Source organism: Saimiri boliviensis, chromosome 8 (assembly GCF_048565385.1).
Source record: "Saimiri boliviensis isolate mSaiBol1 chromosome 8, mSaiBol1.pri, whole genome shotgun sequence".
NCBI lineage: Eukaryota > Metazoa > Chordata > Mammalia > Primates > Cebidae > Saimiri > Saimiri boliviensis.
In genome coordinates, this window is record NC_133456.1 from 11,572,004 (window position 1) to 11,587,219 (window position 15,216).

The window sequence follows — 15,216 nt, forward strand, 5'->3', positions numbered from 1 at the left end:
AGTGCTCTAGGACAGGAGTTTGAGACCAGCCTGGGGAACATAGTAAGACCTCATCTCTATAAAAATTTTTAAAAAATTAGCCAGGCATGGTGGTGCACACCTGTAGCCCTAGGTACTTGGGAAGTTGAGGTGGGAGGACTGTTTGAGCCCAGGAGTTCGAGGTTATCGTGGCCTATTATTGCACCACCAGCCTGAGTGACAAAGTGAGACCCTGCATCTCTAAAAAAAATAAGGGGAGACTCCCTCTTTCGGTTTTGGAGCCCCCCACTGTCTCTGTATGGGAGGAGTTTCTTCCGTCTTCTCCCTTTCTTTTTGCCTATTAAACTCTCCGCTCCGTAAAACCCCCCCAAAAAATAATAATACAAAAATAAGGATTCAGAAGATAAGATTTTTTTTTTTTTTTTCTGAGACGGAGTTTCGCTCTTGTTACCCAGGCTGGAGTGGACTGGTGCGATCGCGGCTCGCCGCAACCTCTGCGTCCTGGGTTCAGGCAATTCTCCTGCCTCAGCCTCCTGAGTAGCTGGGATCACAGGCACACACCACCATGCCCAGCTAATTTTTTGTATTTTTTTAGTAGAGACGTGGTTTCACCATGTTGACCAGGATGGTCTCGATCTCTTGACCTCGTGATCCGCCCACCTCGGCCTCCCAAAGTGCTGGGATTACAGGCTTGCGCCACCATGCCCAGCTAGAAGATGAGATTTAATCTTTTTTTTTTTTTCTTTTGAGACGGAGTTTCGCTCTTATTACCCAGGCTGGAGTGCAATGGCGCGATCTCGGCTCACCGCAACCTCCACCTCCCGGCTTCAGGCGATTCTCCTGCCTCAGCCTCCTGAGTAGCTGGGATTACAGGCACGTGCCACCATGCCCAGCTAATTTTTTGTATTTTTAGTAGAGACGGGGTTTCACTATGTTGACCAGGATGGTCTCGATCTCTTGACCTCATGATCCACCTGCCTCGGCCTCCCAAAGTGCTGGGATTACAGGCTTGAGCCATTGCGCCCGGCCGAAGATGAGATTTAAAAGAGGAAGTGGATGTGTCACTGTCCTCTGAAGTTTATCTGATCAAGAATAGCCTTCCTGCTCTGAGGCCTACTCTCAAAATAAGGAAAAAAAAAAATAGCCAAAAAATGAATAGCCTGAAGATAAAACTTTTTTATTTTGGATATGGAGTTTCACTGTTGCCCAGGCTGGAGTGCAGTGGCGTAATCCTGGCTCAATGCAACCTCAGCCTCCTGGGTTCAAGCAATTCTCCTGCCTCAGCCTCCCGAGTAGCTGGGACTACAGAAGCACGCACCACACCCAGCTAATTTTTCATATTTTAGTAGAGGGGTTTTACAGTGTTGCCCAGGCTGGTCTCGAATTCCTGAGATCAAACAATCCACCCATCTTGGTCTCCCAAAGTGATAGAATTATAGGTGTGAGCCACCATGCCTGGCCAGATAAACATTTTTTTTTTTTTTCAGACGGAGTTTCGCTCTTGTTACCCAGGCTGGAGTGCAATGGCGCGATCTTGGCTCACCGCAACCTCCAACTCCTGGGTTCAGGCATTCTCCTGCCTCAGCCTCCTGAGTAGCTGGGATTACAGGCAAGCGCCACCATGCCCAGCTGATTTTTTGTATTTTCAGTAGAGACGGGGTTTCACCATGTTGACCAGGATGGTCTCAATCTCTTGACCTCGTGATCCACCCGCCGCGGCCTCCCAAAGTGCTAGGATTACAGGCGTGAGCCACCGCGCCCAGCCCCAGATAAACATTTTTAATGCATCTTAAACACTTTTCTTACAGCTAAATTAGTGGTAAAAATTATCATAACATATTTTTAAAAGTTTGTAACATCCTTAGGCTCCTAATAAATCAAACATTAATTGGGGCTAGAAGAAAGAATTTTGGTCAGTAGGCTTGTTCCAATGTCAGACCAATTCCTTTTGGTAAAAGGCAGAAAGTAAAAACAGTAAAAATACACTAGTCTCTTCAACAGCAGTACCAGGCAGAAATACTACCATAAAAAAAAAAAAAAAAAAAAAACAACAGGGTGAAATTTGTGGAATCAAGATTCTCACTGGCCTCTACTTTCCATAATTAGGTGCAAAGGCTGCAAGATGATATAGAGCCAATCTTCATTAACCTCAGATACCACATCTGTGAATAAAATTTCTAACAATCAAATCAATACCTGTAGCAGTTTCATGGTCATTCTTAGACATGTGCAAGGCAGTGAAAAATCTGAGTTGCTCCAACACATGTTTCCAGCTGAGATCTAAAAAAGTGATGCTTTGCCTTAAGCTTTCATATTGTAAACAAGTGTCTAGTGCCACGCTTTCCACATTTTTGTGCTTTTTATTGGTGATTCTGCTATTTAATGGGGCTCCTGGGCTGGCATGGTGGCTCATGCTTCTAATCCCAGCACTTTGGGAAGTCAAGGCAGGCGGATCATGAGGTCAGGAGATTGAGACTATACAGACTAACATGATGAAACCCGGTCTGTACTAAAAATACAAAAACAGGGGTGGAGGCACACACCTGTAGTCACAGCCACTTAGGAAGCTGAGGCAAGAGAATCACTTGAACCCAGGAGGCAGAGTTTGCAGTGAGTCAAGATTGAGCCACTGCACTCCAGCCTGGGCAAAAGAGCAAGACAGTGTCTAAAAAAAATTAAAAACAGCTCCCCAAGCATAGTTCTGAAATGCTGTCTAGTGTTCCTAAGCACAAGGCTATGATATGCCTTACAGAGATAATATGTATGCTAGATAAGCTTCATGCAGGCTTAAGTTACAGTGCCACTGGCTGTTGAGTTCAGTGTTAATGAATCAATGATACATAAATTAAATAAGGCATCTTTAAACAGAAACACACATAAAACAAGGTTCTGTACTTATAGCTGACAAAAATGTTGTCATCACAGTCTCACAGAAACCCAACTCTGTATTTCTCCTACGAGCAATGGTTCAGTATTCATGGTGACGTTGTGGAACACAATTACCTACTTTCTAACACAAAAGTGAGGAGGCTGTGGCTGGTCAAGGTGGCTCACGACTATAATCCCAGCACGCTGGAGGCAAAGGCAAGCAGGTCACCTGAGGTCAGGAGTTCGAGACTAGCCTGGCGAAAATGGAAAAACCCCACCTCTCCTAAAAATACAAAAATTAGCCAGGCATAATGGCACATGCCTGTAATCCCAGTTTATCAGGAGGCTGAGGCAGGAGAATCACTTGAAACCTTGGAGGTAGAGGTTGCAGTGATGGAAGATCCCACCACTGTACTTCAGCCTGGGCAACAGAGCAAGACACTGTCTCCAAAAAAAAAAGTGAGGAACTTGGCTCCACCATGAGACTCAGGTTCATATGTACTAACATATTAAGTAAAAAGAATTAGTCACCAGGCGCAGTGGCTCACACCTATAATCCCAGCACTTTGGGAGGCCGAGGTGGGTGGATCATGAGGTCAAGAGATCAAGACCATCCTGGTCAACACGGTGAAACCCCATCTCTACTAAAAATACAAAAAAGTAGCTGGGCATGGTGGCGCGTGCCTGTAATCCCAGCTACTCAGGAGGCTGAGGCAGGAGAACTGCTTGAACCCAGGAGGTGGAGGTTGCGGTGAGCCGAGATCGCGCCATTGCACTCCAGCCTGGGTAACAAGCGAAACTCCGTCTCAAAAAAAAGAATTAGTCAGAGCAATTAGATACTTACTATAAAAGCTGTGATACAGGCAGGGATACAGGCCAGTGGCTCACTCCTGTAATCCCAGCACTTTGGGAGGCCTAGGCGGGTAAATCACTTGAGGTCAGGAGTTCGAGACCAGCCTGGCCAACATGGTGAAACCACGTCTCTACGAAAAATAGAAAAATTAGCCACACATGGTGGCCTACACCTGTAATCCCAGCTACCTGGGAGGCTGAGGCAGGAGAATCTCCTGAACCCAGGAGGTGGAAGTTGCAGTGAGCTGAGATAACACCACTGTGCTCCAGCCTGGGCAACAGTGAGACTGTCTCAAAACAAAAAACAACAACAACAAAAAAAACCCGCCCAAAACAAACAAACAAAAAAGCAGTGATACAGTAACATATGTAATAACACAGTAACTAAAGAAATATATTAACATTAGCTGGGCATGGTGGCGTGTGCCTGTAATCCCAGCTACTCAGGAGGCTGAGGCAGGAGAATTGCCTGAACCCAGGAGGCGGAGGTTGCGGTGAGCCGAGATCGTGCCATTGCACTCCAGCCTGGGTAACAAGAGCGAAACTCCATCTCAAAAAAAAAAAAAAAAAAAAAAAAAAAAAGAAATATATTTACTCTAAGAGTTTACATATCAGCGTGTGTGGCAGGGGAAGGTGACCAAAAAGGGAAACAATAGGTGATACACTAAAGTTCAGGAGATTAAATACCATAATTTTTAAATGTTTCATTATTTACTTATTATTCTGGAGGGGGGAATATAAGTAAAGAACACATTTACTTTTCACTAAGACTTTATCTTAAAGACATAACTAAAATGTGTCATTACCCCCCTAACCTCTCCTGAAGGGTTAGTAGTACTGTGAATGTTATGAAGCAGATACAAACAGCTGAAGGATCGGAACCAATGCTGACAAATAACTTCCACTTAAATCATAAAAGTGGTCAAGTAAGGAAAAAAAAAAGAGAGAGAGAGAAAGTGGCGGGCGGTGGGGAGCAACAGGAATTTCAGATTGAACAAAATCCTTACCTTTCATTTAATACATTCAATCCTGACTACAGCATAACAAAATGGAAACAGGAACCCTATAATCCCAAACTTCCACTACAGCATGTTGTCTATACTTGTGTTCCAAACCCACCCCTACCTCCCTAATACTTCCCAACTCAACTCTTTCCCAGTGGGGGACCTGCCAATGAAGGAGCACAAAGACCTCTTCAGTGTAGTCTTTGTTTTTTGCTTTATGCTGATGTTTTTGCTTTATGCTGATATGTCTGGGCATTAGTTGGGTAAACAAGTCAGCCAGATCATCCATAAAAATCAAACAAGAGCCGGGCGCGGTGGCTCAAGCCTGTAATCCCAGCACTTTGGGAGGCTGAGGCGGGTGGATCACGAGGTCGAGAGATCGAGACCATCCCGGTCAACATGGTGAAACCCCGTCTCTACTAAAGATACAAAAAATTAGCTGGGCATGGTGGCACGTGCCTGTAATCCCAGCTACTCAGGAGGCTGAGGCAGGAGAATTGCCTGAGCTCAGGAGGCAGAGGTTGCGGTGAGCCGAGATCGTGCCATTGCACTCCAGCCTGGGTAACAAGAGCGAAACTCCGTCTCAAAAAAAAAAAAAAAAAAAAAAAAAAAATCAAACAAGTTACTGGCCGGGGGGTGGTGGCTCACACCTGTAATCTCAGCACTTTGGGGGGCCGAGGTGGGTGGAACATCTAAGGTCAGGAGTTCAAGATCATTCTGTCCAATATGGTTAAAGCCCATCTCTACTAAAAAATACAAAAATTAGCAAGGTGTGATGGCCTGTGCCTACAGTCCCAGCAACTCAGGAGGCTGAGACAGGAGAATCATTTGAACCAGGAGGCAGAGGTTGCAGGGAGCCAAGATTAAGCCACTGACTTCAGCCTGGGGCAATAGAGTGAGACTCCATCCCCTGCCCTCCCCACAACAAAAATCAAACAAGTTATTAATATCGTATGTGAGAGAGGGACTGTAGGATTCTCTTCAGATATTCTTCATATATTTTACAAATGTCAAGATCCCAACAAGCAAATTTTCTTAAGAATTTTGCGTAATATTTGGGAACCTCAGATATTCTCTGCTTAAAACCAACCTTCTTACAGGAGCCACTTCTGTTTCCCTGAAGAAGCCTAAAATAAGCAGCATTACAATAGTTTTTCATCATCAGTGAAGCAGTCCCAAAGTCTGCTAAGGGAACTGTGCTACCTATGCTGTCCATTTCCTCCACAAGGTCCTAGAGCCACATGCCTAACAGACTCCTCCTTAAGGGGACAATCTAATCAATCAGCAAGGCTTCCTGAATCAACTCCTACAGGATTTCTGGCAGCTCCTTCTCTACATCCCCACTGCCACTGCTAAGTGAACTCAGTTCTGCCTTCCCTGTCTAACCAGAACAGCCTCTGCTACTAGGCAAAACCCTCAGTAATACTCTTTTCGGTTTAGCTCAGATTTTGAAAACTCTAGCCTTAGCCACAATAGCACTTTGCCACTCATCCCTCCCCTGCCAAAAAAGCCTCTGACTCTAGCCAAATCAAGCTGATTGCTAGGCCTTATCTATTAAGTTATCTTTCTATTCCCTGCTCATGTGATACCCCTCTGCCTGAAGGGCCCATTCATCACACTATTTTCTTAGTTTTCCATGCCTATTAATCCCAGCACTTTGGGAGACCCAGGCGGGAGGACTGATTGAAGACAAGATTTCAAAACCAGTTTGGGCAAAAAAAGAGAACCCTGTCTCTACAAAAATACCAAACAAAAGAATTAGTTAGGAGTAGTGACACATGCCTGTAATCCCAGCTACTTGGGAGGCTGAGACTGGTAGATCGCCAAAGTCCAAGAGTTGGAGGCTGCAGTGAGCCAGAATCACATTACTGCATTCCAGCCTGGGTAACAGAGTGAGGCCCCTTCTTACAAAAATAAAAAGAAAAGATTCCTTACCCTCCACTAGTAACAATTTCCCTTAAATCACCTTCAACAGGACCTTTTCCAATACGACAACTCTTTTTCTTTTTTTTTTTTTTGAGACAGAGTCTCACTCTGTCACCAGGCACTAGGCTGGAGGGCAGTGGCACAATTTCGGCTCACTGCAACCTCTGCCTCCCAGGTTCAAGCAATTCTCCTGCCTCAGCCTCCCGAGTAGCTGGGACTACAGGCGCACGCCACCATGCCCAGCTAATTTTTGTATTTTTAGTAGAGACGGGGTTTCACCATGTTGGCCAGGATGGCCTCGATCTCTTGACCTCGTAATCCGCCCGCCTCAGCCTCTCAAAGTGCTGGGGTTACAGGCTTGAGCCACCGTACCCGGCCCCCTCTTTTTCTTTTTTTGAGGCAGGGTCTCTGTCACTCAGGCTGGAGTACAGTGGCATGAATACCACTCACTGTAGCCTTGACCTCTTGGGCTCAAGTGATTCTCCTGCCTCAGCCTCTCAAGTAACTGGGACCACAGACAAGTGCCATGAAGCCTGGCCTTTTTTTTTTTTTTTTTGGAGAGATTTGTTTTACCATGTTGCCCAGGTTTGTCTTGAACTCCTGGGTTCAAGCAATCCTCCCACCTTGGCCTCCCAAAGTGCTAGGATTACAGACATGAGTTACCATACACAGTCTCCGATCCCTTTCGATTCTGCATTGTCACCATTATCCGCTGACCTTAGCTACTCATCCATAAGCTTTTTTGAGGCAGGATCCATAGCTCTGTATCACTGTAGCATCTAACATGGACACTGTAGCAGATGTGCAGTGGATTACAAATAATGGAATGGATTACCCACTATTAACTCTAATATCCTGTCTCACATTTGTCACATTCATTTCTTTCTTTTTTATTTTTTGAGATGGGGTTTCACCATATTGTTCAGGCTGGTTTCGAACTCCTGACCTCAGATGATCCGCCCACCTCGGCCTCCCAAAGTGCTGGGATTACAGGCATGAGCCACCACGCCTGGTCATATTCATTTCTTCCAGGACTTAGAAACTCAAAGCTGTGGGAATCCAATGCTTATTTTGAGCTTTATCTAAAATTCAACTAAACATCGGTCAGAATATTACTTTGAGGACTCCAAGAAAAAAATACTGGCATGATGCTGCATTTACATCTTTTAAAAGCATGTTTCAAAACCTCACATTCATTTTTACCAAGAACACTGGCTGAGCAACATACTGTGTTCAAGGGTTGGGGACACAGAGGTGACTGACTAGTTCACAGAGAGGCCTGTTTTTAGAGACGTTGTGGTAGAGATGAGACGTGTGTTGATAGCTACAGTAAAGCTGCTACACAAAAGTCATGAATACAGTGCCTTAGGAAGAGAATAAGTATGAAGAAACTCTGCTTGGTAGATCAGGAAAGGCTTTACATACAGGTGTCTCCAAGCAGAAAAAGGCACAACAGTAGAGCAATGGACACGTCCAAAGTCCAGGATGTGGGAAGCAGGGTGTGGCTGGAAGGAAGGGTGAGGACCAGAGATGTTGCTAGAAATCAGGCAGTGCCAAGTACACTAAAACTCTAATTGGCCAGTCTGAATGAGCCTTCCTTTTCAACAAGCTTTTCTGAGGTTTCAAATGGATAGTCTAATTTTCAACAAATCAAAGGGTGGCCAGATTATAAAGAAAATTATGTATTTACCAATCGCCCTCATCTGAAAAGTAACTTAATTCAATAAAAATGTATTGATAATCTTCTAGAAGCTACTGAAGAAACAAGACCTACTTCTCTGGTTAGAGATATTCAGAAAACTCAAACATCGAGCTTCAAAGCCTAAATAGAAATATAGTAATAAATATGGTAATTTACCATATTTCTATTTAGGCTTTGAAGCTCGATGCTTGAGTTTTCTGAATATCTCCTTATTTTTTTTGGTTTTTTTTTTTTTTTGGACACAGGGTCTTGCTCTGTCGCCCAGGCTGGAGTGCAGTGGCACAATTTCAGCTCCTGCAACCTCTGCCTCCCAGTTTCAAGTGATTCTCCTGCCTCACCACCCTCCCTCCATAGCTGGGACTACAGGTATGCACCTCCACGCCCAGTTAATTTTTGTATTTTTAGTAGAGACAGGGTTTCACCACGTTGGCCAGCCTGGTCTCAAATTCCTGACCTCAAGTGATCCACCCGCCTTAGCCTTCCAAAGTGCTGAAATTACAGGCATGAGCCACTGCACCCAGCCAATATGGTTACTTACTTCTGAACCTAGTTCAGAGAACTCCTCCCTAAAGGCAGAAAAATATTTCACTAGCTGAGATACAGGTTGAGCAGTCCTAATCAAAAAATCTGAAATGCTCCAAAATCTCAAATCTTCTGAGCACCAACATGACAATTCAAGTATAAAATTCCACCCCTGACCTTATTTGATAGGTCACAGTCAAAAGGGCAGTCAAAACTTTTAGACTGGGCAACATAGTGAGTCTGTCTCTACAAAAAACCAGCTGGTGTGGTGGCATGCACCTGCCAGCTACTGAAGTAGAAGGGTCACTTGAGTCCAGGAGTTTGAGGCTGTAGTGAGCTATAATTACATTGCTATACCCAGCCTGGGTGACAGTCAGACCCTGTCTGTAAAAAAATAGAAACAAAAACATCACACAAAAAACCCAAACCACACATTGTTTTGTGTATAAAATTATTTAAAGTATTGTATAAAACTACCTTTAGCAAGTATAAGGCATATACAAAAAATATATGAATATCATGTTTAGAGTTATGTAAACGCAAATGTTTAAACTTACGTAAACGCAAATATATATTAAAAAAAAAAAAAAAAAAAAAACAACCACACAACCAAAACATCAAATATCAAACACTTCTGGTCCCAAGCATTTTGGATAAGGGATATTCAATCTCTACTGGCTTAAGATAAAACAGTAACATGAGAAAATAATGGCAGAAGCTCAATGTTCATTCTGCCTACTGACTGCTGGTTAGAACTGTCATTTCCCCTTACATCGCTCTCTGTGATGGTGATGGGAAGGCCGCGCAGCATGATGGTCTTGCTCTCCCTCTCGTCACTGATGTCATGTCTATAGTCGTGCTCACCATAGTCACCATCTGAATGATAGCCATCTTCCGATCGGTCACTGTTCCTTCTTTCACGTTCTCTCTGAATTACAATAAACAAAATTATAATTAACATCACCCTGTATACTTTGAAACAAATGTACACTTTGAAACAAGCCCTCCCCTCCTACAAATCATCCTTAGCAGGAAGTCAACAGAGATGATACAAGCACTCCATGGTGCTGTTCACGGCAATATTTTTTGTTTTTGAGACAGGGGTCTCACTATGTTGCTCAGGCTGGTCTTGAACTCCTGGCCTCAAGTGATCCTCCTGCCTTGACCTACCAAAGTGCTGGGATTACAGGTACGCTCAGCCTGCAATGTTTTCTTTTTTTCTGGTTTTTGTTTGAGATGGAGTCTCGCTCCATCGCCCAAGCTGGAGTGCAGTGGCATGATCTCAGCTCACTGCAACCTCTACCTCCCAGACTCATGTGATTCTCGTACCTCAGCCTCCCAAGTAGCTGGGATTACAAGCACCCACCACCACCTTGCCCAGCCTGCCTACAGTGTTTTCTAAAACAGCAACAATCATTTAGTTCAGGAAGAATGTTTTAATAATTTCCTGTACAGGCCGGGCGCGGTGGCTCAAGCCTGTAATCCCAGCACTTTGGGAGGCCGAGGCGGGTGGATCACGAGGTCGAGAGATCGAGACCATCCTGGTCAACATAGTGAAACCCCGTCTCTACTAAAAATACAAAAAACTAGCTGGGCATGGTGGCGCATGCCTGTAATCCCAGCTACTCAGGAGGCTGAGGCAGGAGAATTGCCTGAACCCAGGAGACGGAGGTTGCGGTGAGCCGAGATCGCGCCATTGCACTCCAGCCTGGGTAACAAGAGCGAAACTCCGTCTCAAAAAAAAAAAAAAAAAAAAAAAAAAAAAATAATAATTTCCTGTACATCACACCAACAAGCAAAGAAATACCATTATCTGTTATAATATATGCATGGAAAAAGGAAAACAACAGTGCAAAATTATATGGGCGGCACAATTATTTCTAAACAAAGCTACAGATGCATATGGAAAGGAATGTAAATAAAAGATATATCAAGATGACCAAAACAACAACTTATTATTATCATTACTATTATTTTAGAGAGGGTCTCCCTATGGTGCCCAGGCTGGTCTCGAACTCCTGGGCTCAAGGGATCCTCCTGCCTCAGCCTCCCAAAGTGTTGGAACTACAGACTCACGTGAGCTGCCTTGCCTGTCCAACAACGTATATTCATCATTCATTTCAAAACATAGCACTTGTATGTTATTATAGTCCCACTGCTTCATCTTTAAAATGGGAATAACACCTAAACAACACCTACTGAGACCTAACAGGGTTTATATGCTGAGCACTATGTAAACCCTGGCTATTATTATTTTCTATTTTTTTTTCTTTTGAGATGGAGTCTTGCTTTGTCACCCAGGCGGGACAGCAGTGGCTCAATCTCAACTCACTGTAACCCCCAACTCCTGGGTTTAAGCAATTCTCCTGTCTCAGCCCCCTGAGTAGCTGGGATTGTAGGTGCCCACCACCATGATAGGCTAATTTTTGTATTATTAGCAGAGATGGGGTCCACTGTGTTGACCAGATTGGTCTTGAACTCCTGACCTCAAGTGATCTGCCTGCCTTGGCCTCCCAAAGTGCTGAGATTATAGATAGGCATGAGCCACTGGGCCTGGCTGTTATTTCTATTACTATAAGGCTCAGGGTGTTTTTGGGGGTTATACAGCTGCTGGTCACTCACCTCTGGACTGTCATAGTCTCGATAGTCATCATATCTATCACCCCTCCGATCATCACTTGATCTTTTGTAATCTGAGTCCCTCCGTCTGCTTCGGGATTCACGCTCATCACGGTCATCCCTGTCTATGATGGAACCATATCTTCCACTACGCTCTGTTCTACTCACTCTGCCAGAGAAAATAATTTTCATTCTAAAGTTAGTCACATTTTGTACCTTTAAAAAACAACTAAAAATACACGCACCCCACACATCAGTTTATATGATATATTCAAATAAAGTGTTAAAATGTATTATCAAACTCCAGTTTACAAAGATAACCACTGGGAAAATACCTACATCCCTAAATTTGATAATTCTCAGGAATTTATGCTAAATCTGAAATTATAACTATCAAATATTTGGGTTGAATATTTCTGAGAAAGGGTCATGTTGTCCAAGTTTATTTTTGCATTTTGTAAAGCCTAGAGTCTACACATCATCCCTTCATCCCCGATTCAGACCTTGGCGACCAAAAATAGGCAGAAAGCAGTTATTTGAATTTCACCTAATTTTTAAGGGTGAAATTAAGCACATCCCTGGCTCATCTATTCTCAAGTGTATCACGCCTATTAGAAAATGGACCAAAAACCTGGATGAACTAACTTAGTCTTTTTTTCCCCATCAGGCAATTTAGTTGTCAGACACAACTAGATAGTTATTTAAAACTAGCACTCTCTAAGAGAACACTCTTAACATCTGGTTTATTTTTGGTTACAGGGCAGCACTGGGCCTCATGGGAAAACCTAATAACAAGAGGCTTAAACCTATTTGACCACAGATAAAATAGTTTTGTAAACTGTTTTCAAGTTCATAAAACTGCTGTACAATCACAAGGCAAGGGAAAGATTTATAAGGGCTTCATTTAGAATATACAATTTTTTTTTTTTTTTTTTTTTGAGACGGAGTTTCGTTCTTGTTACCCAGGCTGGAGTGCAATGGCACGATCTTGGCTCACTGCAACCTCCGCCTCCTGGGTTCAGGCAATTCTCCTGCCTCAGCCTCCTGAGTAGCTGGGATTACAGGCATGCGCCACCACGCCCAGCTAATTTTTGTATTTTTAGTAGAGACGGGGTTTCACCATGTTGACCAGGATGGTCTCGATTTCTTGACCTCGTGATCCACCCGCCTCAGCCTCCCAAAGTGCTGGGATTACAGGCCTGAGCCACCGCGCCCGGCCCCTAGAATATACAAATTTAATAAAAAGAATTGAAGGAAATATGGGACTAAGACACCCCAAAGGGGTGAATAGCTTGAATAAGCTATTTAGAACTATAGACTGCTGACACAGCATTAAAACATCATGTGACATGAACTTTTCCTAAGGCCCCTCAGGCCTGTCAATGTGATCTACCACTGGGACTAACCTCAATACTAAATAGGCAGATGGCTGAATAAGCTTGTGTGTTTAAATCAAATGGTCTGAGAGAGTATATCCATAGGTGACACAATAGCCAAATGTTCTCATCTTAACTTTCCACTAATTATTTGGCTTTTTCCTTCTTCATCTAACACATGGTCATCCCAAGCTTCTCAGCTCTCTAAGTCTGGATTATCTTGCTATTTAAGGAACAATAACAAGAACTGGCATTCACTGATTGCTTACCACAGCCTGGAACTGTGCTAAGTGCCAGACTGTATGATCTCTTGGCTTCTGCAAAGGTTGCTGTCTGCACAGGGAACCCTCAGTACCTCAGCCTTCTTTGCCTAAAATTCTTTCTAATTCAGCTTCCTTCCAGAGAATACTTTCTCCAGGAACTTTCCTGGCTGTGAACAAGAAAAAGACTTACTTCCTATGCGTTCTAAGAGCACCTTATACTTTATCACAGCATGTTCACACAGTACTTTAATTCTCTCACTAGACTATAATTTGTGACAACAAGACCAAGAAGGTGTTCATTATGAGCAATGCCTGGCACAAAAAACTCACATATTCATTTGGTAAACTATTTGAAACAAATAGTTCAGTCCACGTGGAAATGTTGAGATCAAAGCCATGTACTATAGTAACTTACCTTTTGTCTGAACCCATTGTCCCACTGAAGATGTAGCACACAGCTCCAAAAGGTTCAAATTTTATTTTTTCTAGGAGACAAGAGAGATTAGTTGCTGTAAATCCCAGAGATCACTTAAGTCAGTAGCTCCATAACCTTGGATACTACTGAGGCAGGGATTTCATCAAACCTTCAAATCATCGACAGTGATTATCTAAGGTGGAGAGGTGGTGGGAACAAACTGACAACGCTAAAATTATGCTAACATTTTGTTAACAATGAGCAAAGCTGGAAGATTAAGCATACTTTAAAATATTTGATTCCAGATTTAACGGCAGACTCATAATACAGAGCAAGCAGAAGACTCCCTCCCTGCTCCTACCTTAGAATTACAAAGCAAAAAGGGCACAGCTGCAATCAGCTCCTTTGGTTCTGAATCAAAGCAACTCCAGTGGGATAGCTGACCGTTAAAACATTAATCCAAGTGTCTTCATTAATACAAACAGCAACATGAAATTCAAACATTTCTGATGAAAATTTTAAAACTTCGTAGACGCTGGGATACTGAGCTGATTGAAATTTACTACATTACTAACATATCGCATAAGACAAGAGCAAAGCTAGAAACGACTTAATTCCTAGGTAACAATAACCACCACGTTTTGGGCCATTTCTTATGACTACAAACTACTGAGTGGTGAACAGCCCGACCTTCCTGCCCGCCGTTGGTAGTAAGACATCACACAGCTGGAACGCGTTCTATGAGCTCGAGGTCCGAGAAATCAGTTACAGTAGTCTCTGGACCTTCATCTAGAGCGAACGCTCAACGATTTCTTGAAATTAATAAATGAAAAAGAACCAATGGGGGGAAACAAGTCCCAGAGCATAATCGCTGGTGCCTCCCCTTGTCTCCCGGGCGGTGCCGGCACCCACCTCTGTGGGGTCTCACGGCCGAGATGGCGGCGTCACGGCCTGCTCGACCGACTTCAGCGTCCGGCCTGCCCTCCCCGCACACGCCCCTCTCGCCTCCCAACAGGTTCCTAACCCGCAGATCGGCTATCACCGAAGAGCTTTTCGGAGAGGGCGATGGCGGCCAGAGACTACCAGGGAGCTCCCGATGAGTGCCCGGGGAACAGACGACGACTCCAAGGCTCCGTTTGGCTGGGGATTAGGGGACATGTACCCGCAAGGGGCAAAGTCACAGCCAGAAAGCAGCAGGCCCGAGGCTGAGCTGGCTGGACGACCTCTGGAAACTGACGGACGTGGCAACAAGGAAGGGCGCGGCCCTCCAACGCCTGGAGTAATTTAGCCCCTCCAGAGAACCGGCTGGAGCTGATCAGTCGCCTCTGGCAGCTGACAAGGGAGGCTTGGGGGCCAGCCCCAATGGCAAAAAACCTACCGTCGTTACAGACGGCCGCCGCACTTACCCCAGGAGAGACGGAAGCAGCAGTAGCGGGTCTGCGTCCCTGAACCTCCAACAAGGTTCGGCGGCTCCACAAAATGGCGCCTCCGTCGACGGCCGTCTCCTACCCACAGTACCTCGCGCCTATCCCCTCCCCCCGCCACCCGCCTCCTGCGGAGCAGTCCAATCCTAGAAGCCGCCTGGCTGCGCGAGGGTTGCCGGGAAGTGTGGTCGCAGACAATCTGGTCAGTTAGGACGCTCTGTGTTAATTTCTTGCGCAATTCTCTTCTAAATCACCACAGAGTTGTC

At 44.5% G+C, this 15,216-nt stretch overlaps 1 protein-coding gene across 2 annotated transcripts in view; it reads right to left on the bottom strand.

Annotated features, from left to right (window-relative positions):
- The window catches only part of RBM5 (RNA binding motif protein 5), a 37,681-nt gene extending 22,636 nt beyond the window's left edge, over positions 1 to 15,045 (bottom strand). For both annotated transcript variants that reach the window (XM_010347134.3, XM_003936642.3), the window contains exons 1-4: positions 14,933 to 15,045; positions 13,527 to 13,596; positions 11,476 to 11,641; positions 9,626 to 9,781 (exon numbers count right to left, since the gene is read on the bottom strand). In XM_010347134.3, coding sequence (XP_010345436.1) covers positions 9,626 to 9,781; positions 11,476 to 11,641; positions 13,527 to 13,543 — 339 coding nt within the window. In that variant the 5' untranslated portion in view covers positions 13,544 to 13,596; positions 14,933 to 15,045. The remainder of the gene's footprint in view (positions 1 to 9,625; positions 9,782 to 11,475; positions 11,642 to 13,526; positions 13,597 to 14,932) is intronic.
- Between the last annotated feature and the right edge of the window lie 171 nt (positions 15,046 to 15,216).